The 14,720-nt window shown below is 33.6% G+C and overlaps 2 protein-coding genes across 9 annotated transcripts in view; both read right to left on the bottom strand.

The window, feature by feature from the left end:
• Nucleotides 1–1,219, bottom strand: part of LOC126771094 (cell adhesion molecule Dscam2) — a 60,893-nt gene extending 59,674 nt beyond the window's left edge. For all 8 annotated transcript variants that reach the window (XM_050490808.1, XM_050490811.1, XM_050490809.1 and 5 more), the window contains exon 1: nt 1,127–1,219. The gene's annotated coding sequence lies outside the window, so the exon portion shown is untranslated. The remainder of the gene's footprint in view (nt 1–1,126) is intronic.
• A 1,551-nt stretch (nt 1,220–2,770) lies between these two features.
• LOC126771107 (glycogen phosphorylase) lies at nt 2,771–13,665 on the bottom strand. The gene is made up of 8 exons (XM_050490834.1): nt 13,304–13,665; nt 9,677–9,908; nt 8,516–8,700; nt 8,332–8,443; nt 7,132–8,249; nt 5,781–6,067; nt 4,311–4,512; nt 2,771–3,769 (listed from the first exon to the last, which is right to left on the bottom strand). Exons 1-8 carry the CDS (start codon nt 13,541–13,543, stop codon nt 3,623–3,625), a joined length of 2,523 nt encoding a protein of 840 aa, XP_050346791.1. The 5' UTR covers nt 13,544–13,665; the 3' UTR covers nt 2,771–3,622.
• Between the last annotated feature and the right edge of the window lie 1,055 nt (nt 13,666–14,720).

Here is a 14,720-nt window from a genome sequence, read left to right as displayed (position 1 = left end):
CTAAGATGTTATGTCCCTTGTGCCTGTAATTACACTGGCTCACTCACCCTTCAAACCGGAATACATAAATACCAAATACTGCTATTTTGCGATAGAATATCTGATGAGTGGGTGGTACCTACCCAGACGAGCTTGCACAAAGCTCTACCACCAGTATTACAGAACTAGATAAACAAAACCACTTATATTTTCTATAAAAACGTGTGCAGGTTTTTGAATGTTGAGATGATACAATTTCAGATTTATTTGCAAAAAATAAAATACCAAAACGTTTCGGTTAACATAACAGTATTTACGGAATTGGGTCTATTGCGACTATTTATAGAACGTCTACTAACGGTCTATCAAAAACACGAGCATAGCATAGTCCTTAGGCGTGGTCAATTAATTATCCTACGTCCTAAACAATATAAAAATATCGTCGTCAATACAAGTACCTACTGCTATTTATTTTAGTTCAACTTCCGACATTTAATATGAACCGCGATTACTCATCAAAAATATATACATACTTATACATATTTTATTAAATCTTACATATACATAAAGCGAAAGTATTTGTAATATATAATATATAATGACTAACAGTATATAAAGCTAAACATGACCTCAGACTGCTATATATTTTCTGCTGTAATAAACCGATCGATAAGGACCCAACTAGATTTATTTTATGAATTAACACGTAATTAAATATTCATTAATTATCTTCAATTGAATAGTAAGTAGCGGTGAGATTGCGAAGGACGAGTGTTTAAACATAAATTGCACTGTTTGTTGTCACGGTGTTTATCTATATTATCGCGAATTGATTACAATTAATCGCTTCCTATTTCACCTGTATTAAAGTTTTTTTATATCAATCACACACATCCATTGATATCGAACATTTGCGTTGTTTAATAGGTGTGTGTAATAAATTATCGTTGCAATTTATATGAGTCCCGAATATTTTTGCCAGTGAAAAGTAAATTGAAGCAAGCCCAGGCGAGCAACTCTACGTACACTTAGGACAACATCGCTATCGATCGCAATGGCGCGTTCCCCGGCCGGCATTTCACAAAAGTGCTCTTGAATAAGATAAAAGTATAATGAAATCGAGTTTAAAATAATGAATCTGTACTACCTGGGGAAGGCGAGCGGTGGCTCAGCGTAGCTCCCACAACACAATTCACCACAACACACGCGAGAAGACGAGCGGCAATACCGACCCGCCCAAGCTAAAGACGCCGAATGAGCATGTACTATTGTACTTTGTAGTAGCTCCCGCATGAACGGCCGATGACATCCAACGAGCAAGCGAGACGGCGCTATCGTCTCCGTCCGTCCGCAGTAAACACAGCAGGGTGCGATCCTTGCCGAGAACCGTCGAATGTCAACGACATAAAAGGAGCAGACACGTGAATTGCGCACGCAGGATTCACTGCGTCCTGCGTGCCGATCTTGAATCGAGAAATAGATTGAGTACACACGCGAGCTCCCAGACCCTTCCCTGTCCGTAAATTCAAGATGGCGACGAGGAAGTTAATTGACATTCGTTGTCGAGATCGTTATCCATTTCCTTTATTATAAATGGTTTAACCGTGAAATATACATTCGACGTACATTTATATTTCTAAAGAAATTATCCGCTATTCTATGTTATTATAGCTCTACTGAGCATCAACAATAGCTCTACATACAAATATTCGAATTATATACTATATTATTGTTGAATATATACTTATATGAAATAAAATGAAACCCATTATTAGTAATTCAAGTTTTATTAAAATTTTATTATATCAAATGTTATAATACGCACTACGGGAGAAACATTATATAAAATCGACTATAAAATAAACATATATAAATAAATTCATCATACAACATTAACGGCAGTGGGTTAAGTGTTGAAAATTAAATATGAAACAGCTTATTAATGTAAAGTCCGTTGACGTGGCTTTAAGCAAAGTAAAAAAAAAATATTACATAATAATATAACCCAGGTACACCAATGAGTGTGAAAGTTACGATATAATTAGAAGTGTCGCGTTCTATATTTTAATAGTAAAGCGTATTGTGATACGTACGTAATGCGGTTCACGAGGTTTGTAATGTATTCGTTAAACCTTTGTTTATTGCATTACGGTTTACCGACGTGTGGTCCAAAAGACCACCATAATAAAATGCAATTATATCGTAAACACTTTATTCAGCTATAGTTAATAAAAGATGATATTATTAGTATGTCTTTTGTTCAAAACTTAAACCTGGAAAATTCACATCGCTAAACGGCTGGTGTACATGTTTACATTTTTGCTCGTGTTAATTATTCACACTATAAATTAGTGTCAAATGTTACATTTAATAAATGAATACACAAAAGAAACGTGTTAGTTTAGCGTTATTCTACATATAGATCGGTCGCAGCGATAGGTCAGCACTTAAAAGGTTAAGAGATTGTACAGACCACAAAACAAAAAACACATTTTATTTAAAAAAAAAACATTAAAAAGGTTTTATGGTAATTTGGGTTTAACTAAAAAATACACTTAAAGCCACATAAACGACTATACGAGGAACATGTATTATGGCACACATCAAAAATATATCGTTTATATAAAAATATAGCTATATATTACTTTTGTATCAACAATTATAATAATAATACATAGGAACAATATACGGACTTAAGCTGTTTCTACATTAATCTCAAAAACAATGGCTTTCGTTTCTAGTTATATAATATAACTAAGAAATATATATTAATAATATAATATAATATATAATTTAACTAATTAATACATTTTTGTATTTATTACTAATTATTAACTCCCAATGAAACAGACATTTCTACATAATACACTTTTAAGACATTTATATTCTCATAAGAATCATTGAAATTGATTGAAAATTTTATTAAATACTACATATATTATTCAATATAATATATAAGTTACAAGACAATTAGAAAAATCACGTCTACAAAATAACAGACATACAACAGATGTCATAGGCTACGATATGAGGGAAAAAATTATAATTAAATGTGTTTTTAATTATATGATTAAAATATATAACAAAAAATAAACCCTTTTTATGAAGATCCAAAAATAATATCATTAATATTTCCATCCTTGTGTCAAAATAGCAAGTTTTATTCAAAGAGCACCCTTAGGCAAGTCTATGGCATGTTATTAAATATTAGTATGTAAATATTAAAATATATTTCATTATGCATAAGACACTAAACTACTATCCAATATATAACATAAACTATTTAACTCATTATATTTATATATCCATTTGTTTTGTTGGGCATTAGTACATTCTTTATTCAACTCAAAAAATCATGCCTGTTCTAAAGATTAAAAAATTATATTAAATCATTAAAAAAATATGGCTTTAAAATATTCGTCTATAACCATAATGATTGTAATAATTTAATATTTTGAATATAATATAGCTGATTCGTTTAATTTAAATATAAAAAAATATCGTTGGGGTTTAAAATTTTCAAAACTACAAACAGTAAAATGTGTAATAATCCCAAGCATCATACCCATATCTAGTGTGAGAGATAAATGTTTAAACTGCCGAGTGGCTAGCCGACCTCGCCGACCTAGCAGACCTGGCCGGCCTAGACCTCGTGCGGCGCAGGCAGCTTGTCCCAGGTGGGCTCGACGCCCCAGATCTCGCGTGCGTACTCGGCGATGGTGCGGTCCGACGAGAACTTGCCAGACGAGGCTATGTTCTCGATCACCATCTCTGCCCACTTGGATGGGTTCTAGTCGAAACAAAAGGATTTCAATAAGTCATTCACTATCGGTATTTCTCGAAGAAAACACTCTGATGGAATATATTTTAATTTAATTTGAAAATTATATAATAGATCAGAATAAGCTAATAATATGGAGACTCTTCTTTTTTTTATAGTATAGGTAGGCGGACGAGCTTTTGGGCCACTTGATGGTAAGTGGTCACCGACGCCCATAGACAAAGACATTTTAAGAAATTTTAACCATTGCTTACATCACCAACGCGCCATCAACCTTGGGAACTAAGATGTTATGTCCCTTGTTCCTGTAATTACACTGGCTCACTCACCCTTCAAACCGGAACACAACAATACCAAGTACTGCTATTTTACGGTAGAATATCTGATGAGTGGTGGATATTTTAAACCTTGTATATACAGTTGCAACTATTGGCAAACGTTCATGCAATAGTTCGTTCCATACTACCGGTTGCGGCGAAACGATTAATGTACCGATTTCAAACGATACTGATAATTGAACGTAAAATAAATGAAATTGAAAAAATATAACCTGGTAGACCCGCGAGACTTTCTCCTGCGCCTCGATGTACGCGTCGAAGTCAGCGAGGTGCATGAAGCGGTCGTGATGCAGCAGCACGTCGGCTACGCTGGAGAACCGGCCCGGCTCGCCCGGAGAAAAGAACCCGCTGCGGATCTGCTCCACGCACTGCCTTAACTCCGGATTGCGCTCGTAGTACTCGTACGCGTTGTAACTGACCAAAGTGTTTCTCTTTTATATTACTAATTTCCTTCTGACCACAATGCCAATCTTAAGAAGTAGCCAACTGCGCATGAGACAATGACATAGTATTTAGTCCCCTGCTCTCAAAGTCCGGTGGAACACGAATGGAGAGGGACCAGTCACAGGAACCAAGACCAAATGAATGGCTTTACGTGATTACAAGGCACTAGAGTGTAACACTGACAACTTTCAAGCTCCGGGCGATTTCGGCACAGATAAACCGAATATCTGTTATTAAAAGGATTTGATTCCAGGCCCTCGAAATCTATTGTATATATGAGCTGTCATGAGACTGTCAACAAAACATTCTTTAGAATTTGTTAGGTGTAAGATTTCTTTATAAAGACTTTTACAATCCATCTCTACGTGTTTTTGTGCATCTCCTTGGTTCGACTGCACACACAAATACTGAACGTTATATGTCAGGTATATCCTATATATATATATATATATATATATATAAAAAAGCCGAGATGGTCCTATGGTAAGAACGCGTGAATCTTAACCGATGATCGTGGGTTCAAACCCGGGAAAGCACCACTGAATTTTCATGTGCTTAATTTGTGATTATAATTCATCTCGTGCTTTACGGTGAAGGAAAACATCGTGAGAAAACCTGCATGTGTCTAATTTCACTAAAATTCTGCCACATGTGAATTCTACCAACCCGCATTGGAGCAGCGTGGTGGAATAAGCTCCAAACCTTCTCCTCAAAAAGAGGAGAGGAGGCCTTTAGCCCAGCAGTGGGACATTCACAGGCTGTTACGGTTATATATATATATATATATATATATATATATATATATATATATATATATATATATTTAACTAACCTAACCTATATATACCTATATATATATACATATAGGTTAGGTTAGGGTCCTATATATAGGTTATATGTCAGGTATGTCCCCGTTCCGTAATTACAGATAATACAATTATATTTGAAAAAAAAAATATGACATTTGAAGTCATTAATTAAATTAATGACTACAACATCGGGTACTCTTCTCAAGAAATAACATTTATTTTATTTACTTTCAAAGTGATACCTGATAGGAAGTGGTCACAGAGTATAAGACACTTTGTCACGCACCGTTAAATGCGCTGTATTTATACTACCTCACTGACCGCCACTGTAGGATTGTAGTTATTCTAATAACTCCGAGTTGGTGATACTTACTTAAGAAAAATCACCACTATATTTTAAAATACGCAATAACATTCAAAAACACCTACCCGCGTTTCTTCAATTCTTCAACTTCGTCGACTCGCATACCAAAGATGAAGAGATTATGTTCGCCGGCTTCTTCAGCCATCTCCACGTTGGCGCCGTCCATGGTGCCAATGGTGAGGGCTCCGTTGAGCATGAACTTCATGTTTCCAGTTCCGGACGCTTCGGTTCCCGCCGTCGAGATCTGTTGACTCAGGTCCGCGGCCGGCATGATGCGCTCCGCCAACGTCACGCGGTAGTTTTCCAAAAATATGAGCTTCAATTTATCACCGACGTCGGGATCATTGTTGACCTAAAAGTAAGTTATACGTTATCGTCATAATTCGGTCAATCGCTTATTATGGATGTGCATTCGCCGTGTTTATTAATGCACCGCCATTATGTTAGCTGCATGGAAAATATTAAGCAGATTTTTACGTCTGGCTAACGGCAACGTCAGGCGGAATGCTTCTTCTGTATTCGTTCCCAGTCACCATATGTTTGAAACACCATGTGTTTGTTTGGAGGGGCTTAGCAAAAATGTTTTAGACACCCACGGGTTGAAAAGTAGATTTATTCTTCAGTGAACCACCCACATGGTTATTATTTAAATAAGTTATAATTTCACATCATATAATGTAATATAATGTAAACCGTGATGGCCCAGTGGTTAGAACGCGTGAATCTTAACCGATGATCGTGGGTTCAAACCCGGAAATTACCACCGATTTTCATGTGCTTAGTTTGTGTTTATAATTCATCTCGTGAGTCGACGGTGAAGGAAAATATCGTGAGAAAGTCCGCATGTGTCTAATTTCACTGAAATTCTGCCACATGTGTATTCCACCAAACCGCATTGGAGCAGCGCCAAAACCTTCTCCTCAAATAAAAAAGGAGTAGAGACCTTAGCCCAGCAGTGGGACATTCATAGACTGTTACTGGTCTTATTGTTTTGCCTATTTTATTTTCCTGAATGTTATAATTCCTCTCGAAAAATTAAAAAAAAATACTACTTAAAACTTTATTTTTCTTTTAAGATTGACGAATTATTTAATATAAGACAAAAACAATCAAAAGTTAATATTTCATTAAAAATGAATGCTAATTAAAGTTTATCGTGGAATAGAGCAGTTTATCGTAGTTTAAGTGACGTCACTTATCGCGATTTAATAACGTTAATTAGATAATTAACGAACAGGTGTAAACTATCGGTTATCGTATAGCGACGGGAATGGTGAGATGCTGCCAAGAACAAAAACCTTTTTATTAAACAACAAATATAAATACTTAAAAAAACATGCAACGTCAATGGATCGCTAGTGCGCTATAAATTAATTGAACGAATTAAAAATATTACAATTAATCAAAGCGACTCACCGTGTTGCCAACAGCGCATGCCAGAGCAATGATTTGCTTAGCGATGTAGTAGCCAGGGGCAGCTTTACCACCAATCATAACAGTTCTTGGAGTGATGGGAGCGGACGGGTCTCGCTTGATCCGGTTGTACAGAACGATTACGTGCAGGATGTTCAGGAGCTGGCGCTTGTACTCGTGAATACGTTTCACTTGTACGTCGAACATCGACGCCGGGTTTATCTTGACTCCGGTATCTCTTTCGATGAGAGATGCGAGCCTCAGCTTATTTTCCTGCTTCACTTTCATAACGGCTCGCTGGAAAGCTGGGTCTTTAGCCCAGCGTTTCAGACCTTGCAACATATCCAAGTGGACGGTCCAGTCCTCTCCAATTTTATCGCAAATGATGTCAGAGAGACCCGGGTTACATAACAGTATCCAACGACGTGGCGTGATACCGTTAGTTTTGTTCTGGAACTTCTCTGGCCACATCTCGTAGAAATCGCGGAATACAGTCGCTTTGAGAATATCAGAGTGAATGGCGGCAACACCATTGACGGCGTGCGAGCCTACTACACAAAGGTTTGCCATGTTAACCCGTTTTTCTCCTTCTTCCTCAATAAGAGACATGCGACGTAAGCGGTCCATATCACCAGGCCAACGCTTTTGAACCTCCTGGAGGTGCAGGAAATTGATGTGGTAGATCAATTCCATGTGCCTCGGCAGTACATTTTCTAGCATAGTGCAAGGCCACCTTTCCAAGGCCTCGGGTAGGACGGTGTGATTGGTGTAGGCGCAGCATTTAACTACAAGCTGCCAAGCCTCCTCGTATGGAAGTTTTTCAATATCGATCAGAATTCGTAAAAGCTCCGGGATAGCGAGAGCTGGGTGAGTGTCGTTGAGCTGGATGGCTACTTTATCTGGGAGACATTCGAAAGTAGTTCTAACTGCTTCACGGCTACCGAATTTGGATGCTTTGTATCTTCTCAGAATATCTTGTAGTGTGGCGGCGCACATGAAGTATTCCTGACGAAGTCTCAACTCTTTACCCTCAAAGAAATTATCGTTGGGGTAGAGAACTCTGGATATATTTTCAGCAACATTACGATCAAGAACAGCTTGAATATAATCTCCGGAATTGACTAGAAAAGTAAAAAACTACGTGAGTTAAATTTAAAATTAATAAATTCGAAACGTAATGTTTAAATGAGAATGTCGACTTACAGAAGCGTAGATTGAAATCGATGGGGCTTTTTGCGGACCACAGGCGCAACGTGTTAACCACATTGTTATTATAGCCTGGGATTGGATTATCGTAGGGCATGGCGAACACAACCTGTGTTATATATATTAGATTTACATAAATATCATCAAAAATAAGGTGATACCGTAAATGATTTTACTTTACCTGAGTATCGATCCATTTTTTACCCTGCGGCGTGTCCACAACACGTCCGTAAAAGTTAACGGGTAGCATAAATTCGGGACGCGCTTTTTCCCATGGGTTACCATATCTTAGCCAGTCGTCTGGGTCCTCCTGTTGTTCCCCATTCTCTATCTTCTGCGTGAAGATACCATATTCATACCTGATACCTGAGGAAAGTTCAAAATTGTAAACACAAAGATATTTCGATTTTAATAATAAAATGAAATGATAATTAAAAAATAAATTATGATTTCACTAAAATCCTTTCAGAAATAATTAAGGTTTCATCTTATTCATCAATATTTTCATTTAAAAGATCAATTGACAAACACGCAATTTGCGAATGTGCTGAATGTTAAAGTTTAATTTATAAAATGTTTATGTTATAACCTTACTCAACTAATATAATTATGTATGTATATATATATATATATATATATATATATTGTTTGTCAAATTATATATAATGTAAGCATTTTGTAATTATTTGTATAATGAATTATTTACAAAACTAGTTATAAAAATGAAAAAAAAATATTATTAATTGTACCAAAAAAATTTTGTACAAGGATTTGTCATTTGTTTTGTGCTAAACGACAGAACTCAATAAATAGAATATATTATACAGTAACGGAAACGAACACGAGCTAAATTTCGCAAGAAACTTTATTTTGCAACCTGCATGGCATGGATTTATTGGATTTTACTTTACAATATCTTTTTTTTTTGTTTTGTTCAATGTTTTCTAGAACTTTACATTGAATTTATTTTAAAGTAATGTTTAATCTGTATAGACCATTGAACTCTGTCACCTTGCTAAGTTTCGTCTAAGATAAAAAGTCATGTGTGAATATGATGTTAATTTTCATCCAACATTTTCATGTTCAATTTGTTTACAAACACTTTACGAACTTCAAAGATATATTTTTATAAATGCTGTTCGTTGTGGCGTTGTAATTTGTTCGCATATTGATAATTGGCGCCGACCCAACGATGTTTCGTCCACTTGCTTCAATTATGTTTATGTACAATTATTTTCAATCGTTTTTTTAAACTAAGCTTGTTGCCACAATTGAGCTATATATTTAGAATATAACGGATTATATAATAAGATACTCAAAAATAAAGTCAATGTTTATATACCATAGCCATGAGCTGCAAGTCCGAGTGTTGCCATAGAGTCGAGGAAACATGCAGCGAGTCTACCAAGGCCACCGTTGCCTAGACCAGCATCTTCCTCTAATTCTTCAAGTTCTTCAATATCGAGTCCTAGTTGATAAAGAGCTTCATCTACAGTTCCTTGGATACCAAGGTTGATCATAGTATTCTGTAGAGATCTTCCCATATAGTATTCCAATGAGAGATAGTATACTCGCTGAAATAAATGTTTACCTTAATACATACTAAAGTCTTTAGGATTTCTTTGAGCCACAAGGATGTATAACAAAAACGAGAAAAAATTTAGCGTTTCGCCATCCTAGAACCTATTAATAATATTTCGAACACGAATTATTATATCAAACATATTTAGATGACATTGTAGGTGAGTACAAATGAGTCGTTTCAATGATAATGTTGGAAATCTTGAACAATTAAATCGAGTTAATTCAACGCCTGTAAGACGTTTTCATCTTATTTATTTTTGATATTATTAGATATTTTATGGAGTTCGATATCAATTATTTCAATAATTTTATATAGGTGTGTTTTACTCTTCAAATTAACATTACTAAATATCGGTACTACGACAAGACTTTCCAGTAACTTCCGTTGTAGTTAAAAGTCAATTTCCATAGAGCAAAGTAGGTAACCCCCTTACGATTACTGCATTTACTTAAGATACCAAAAAAAACGCTTGTGTTTTTGTTCCAAATTGCGCATCTAACATCAACCATTATTTATATATGGAGCTTCTATATAAATAATTTTAAGCATTATTTTTAAATACAAAACAAAATAGGCAGAATAATGAAATAAGACTTAAAAATATATATTTATAAAATATTTCTTAATTTTCACAAAAGTAATAAATAAAATCACAATTACATAAGATATAATAAAAGTGTTAAATTTGAATTCCCTTTAAATTAGCAAAAACACTTAAGTATTATTTTTTTATTTCTAACGAAGTATAATAACATTTAATTGAAGTAGTTATTTAATTGAGTTATTACTTTAACTAAGATACCAAGATCAAGTAAATAACTGTTCTAATCTTATTTATTTTATAAAATTACTGTTTCAATAACAAAAGATTAAATGCTTTTATTATTGTAATTATAATCTTAACCGCAACATGACCTGTCCTAAGAGTTAATAGTTATGCTTTTATTTTCTTGAAATATTCTTCCTGTATTGAATCACGTTTCAGTTCACGCAAAACTACTATTACGTTTGACGTAGAATTTCTTTATCAAGTCAGTCTATACTATTAAAACTCATAATTCACATCAACTCAAAATATAAAGCATATACTCAACGTACATATATAAAGATTAGGTGAATCTTTAAATATGTACGCGTAATACCATTCATCACGAGATCTCCTAAACTCCCTCCGATTGACTTAAAATTTATCACAAATAGTCCTTCCGCGACGTAGACGCTCAATAAGAAAATCCAACAAATATCTAAAATATTTTTTTCATCTTATTACACTGAATTTTCATGTGCTTAATTTGTGTTTATAATTTTAAAATTTGTGTTTAAAATTCATCTCGTACTTGACGGTGAAGAAAAACATCGTGAGGAAACCATGGAGTCATTTTGAGAAAATTATGATATAAATCGGCGCTTTTTATGTCGGTTACACAAATTCGAACTTCAACAGAATACTTAAACCCGGACCCTAAGAGTAAAAGGAGTAACTTATAATACTTCTAGGCTTTTTATTACTCATACAACTTCCACGAGTGTATAAAATAAGGCTTTGTGTACCTTTCATCGTACATTGTTTGTTGTTTTGTATTGTTTCATACTCATTCTTATATATTCTAAAACATTTTTTTCGTAGCTCTAAAAATACACATGAAATTCGTTCTTGTCTTCTTAAAGTTGAACATGAACTATGTGGTTCATCATCTTCTATGTTTATTACGTATAACGTAGTAGTTCTCACAATTGTTTTTAGATTATATAAGTAATACTTTTCTGTTGAATGTAACCATTGAATTTATGTTTTATTAATACTTGTAACTTATTAAAACTGTACGTATGTCTGGCTAAGAGGTCTAAGGCCCCTAGGCACTTTAAAATTTGAAGTCCCCTCTTTCCAAGGCGGTTAGAATAAAATTATAATATTTTCGGCTGGCGGAGCCCCTAGTTTGGTACCTTGTAGGTCTAGCATAAATCCGGGTCTGTATGTATGTCAAATTAATGAGATTAATAAATTATGGTTAAAAACGTCGTCGCACTCCCCACGTACGATTCTATTAACGTATTGCACTTTGATGATTGTTCTTTTATTATTTAATGGAGTGTAATCAGTAACCTTTTTTGTTCGTTTTACTCTAAAGTTAAGCTTATAACTTGCCACTTAACAAGTTAAGCCAGTGTTTCAGTTTTAAGAAATATATTTCATGGAGCAAGATAACATAATGATATGTATCCATTATATTCTTACCGAGTAAGCTGACTGGATATACGCAGATATCAATTAATGCCATATTCAATGGTATTTAACCAAAAGACACTGAGAACTGCCATCAAATGATGTCCAAAATTTGGCCACGACTCATACTGCAAATCGCAATTAACAGCCTACAATTACCTACAAATGTCCTTAGAGTGACATTTATATGGCCTATACATCCCGTGTATGTATGTTACAAATATTATCATCAGAATTCAGATAGAATCATCAGATATCAGAATGGAAATCATGGGATATATCAGCCACCCCCGAAGGGATATCATTAGCAAGGTGGCCAATTGAATCGGTCCATATAAAAGAAAAAACATTTTAATCATTTTTCAGACAAGTACTCAAACATATTAACTAAACAAAATTTTAATATTGAGTAGGATATGAGCAATATTTTATTGAAATATATAATCAATAACTTATTTTTTTATCAGTATTAATTAAAAAACATAGTTTAAAGCAATAAAAAATTGTAAGGTACTAAAAAAGACTGTAAATATTTATTAAAGGTGGTATTATTTGTAAACTTTTAGTATTTCATTATGTTTTTCTAAATTCATCTAGCTAGGATTTCAAGTCATTGAATATATACTACTATGACTATCTATGACTTCGGACTTCAAATATATATATACTATAATAATATATATATATATATATAAGTTTATAAAATGTTTACTGTTGCCTTTTTATGTTATTTTATATGTTTTTGATTGATGTTCATTTTAATTATCACTATATGGTATACATCTTTTTTATTTTTTGATGCACAGATATTTTTTAAATAATGAACTCTTAAAGCTTAATATAATTTAAGATGTTAATTTTTAAGGATCGTCGTTTGACATATTTATTAAGTAAATTTTCGATAATTTAATTAAAATAAATAAATAGCTAATTATTTAATAGATTTTTATAGGACAAGCTATTAGTGGTTTCATAAAGTAATATTCATGAAAATTAAAGCCTTATTTTTTTTTATCGTATTAAAAAAAAATAAGGCTTTAATTTATAAAGCAATGCCTAGTTTAAATTATAAGATACCTATCATTTTTATGAAATTTTATCTCATTTTCAAATTTAAAATTAAGTATTAATAACTAAAATTAGTATTAAAAAATATATACCTTGGGATCCTTTTCATAGTAATACTGTTGTGTTCGGATCCAACGGGAGACGAGATGGTCCCGAACAGTATGCGCCAGGGCAAAGTAGTAGTCTCTGGGGGTCGCAACATTTCGGTCCTTTACCAATGTATAATGGACATGCCGGTTAAATGCCTTTTTCACCTCTGCTACGTTTTCTAAACCAACAATACCTCGAACAGATATTTGCTTACGTTTGTCTGAATCTGTTTGAACGCTCATTTTTGCGATTTTGCTTCAGCCTACAAAACAGACTTGTATAGCTGCCAAAACCTGACTGAATAATTTTACCGCGATATCGGTCACCTTGACAAGGTCAAACATATAAACTCGACCGCTAGCGACTATGCTGTTTCTTTCATAGGTTTCATCTGACGTTTGTTATCTGTATCGCCTACAGATATACGATATTAATGTGTTCCTTTTTTAATTAATACTATTAAATATTAAACTAATAATTCCATTTCTTAAGTACCTACAAAACATATATTATATTAAAATATGTGATTGTTATGAGCTCTTATGGCACAAGTCATTGTCATCAGTCAAAGAATCGTCATAGCTCCACACGTCAAAAATTTAAGAAACTAATAGACGCAATGACGATTTCTTTCTCACTTACACAAGAAAGAAAACGAAAATTACGTTACAAATGGTTTAGACAGAGATAGAATTATCAAATCTTTTATCCCTTATCGCGTAACCAGTTTTGGTGTTTGTTTCGCTACTTAAGTAGTACTTAAGTACTTAAGTAGCGAAACAAACTTGATACTTGGTGCGTTAATTGTGTTTTTTGTTCAATTTTCGTTTATTTTTATGTTAGAAAACGATTCTAACCCAGTGAAAAGGCCGAGAAACAATCCTTATATCATATCGATGGTTATACAATGATGCAATGTTGTAGTATTTCATGTTAAAGCGACAGCAAGAAGAAAATTATATACACGCGTAATATACACGCGTAAGTACGACTATTTTGTCCCTAAATAAAATTTCTCAGTGATGTTTATTTATGCCATAGCATGACGGAACCTTATATTGCATTAAAATCCTAAAGATAATTGTATTTTTTAGTTTTTATCATTTATAACCTTTATTTATCATGTAAGTGCTGCCAGCGTCAGCTAAAAAATGTCCCGATTTTCGATAAAAAATATCGACTCGTCGACAATATAAACAAATAAATACGGAGTCCAATAATAACCTAAAGTGCTTCGTTATATGTAAATATGTTATTTTAATTAATTCGTTCTCCTATTTATAATTTCCTAACAACATTATTTAACATTCTACATGAACTTATAATATTATTAGATTCCGAGTCAAGAGGTTAGCATAGAAATATATGTGGCAACCATTCTTTATTAATAATTTTATTGAATGTTTTAGATTTCAACAT

The sequence above is a fragment of the Nymphalis io genome, chromosome 10 (assembly GCF_905147045.1).
Source record: "Nymphalis io chromosome 10, ilAglIoxx1.1, whole genome shotgun sequence".
In the NCBI taxonomy this organism is placed as follows: Eukaryota; Metazoa; Arthropoda; class Insecta; order Lepidoptera; family Nymphalidae; genus Nymphalis; species Nymphalis io.
Note: the sequence above shows the minus strand (reverse complement) of the source record. Positions and strands in the feature narration are given on the sequence as shown.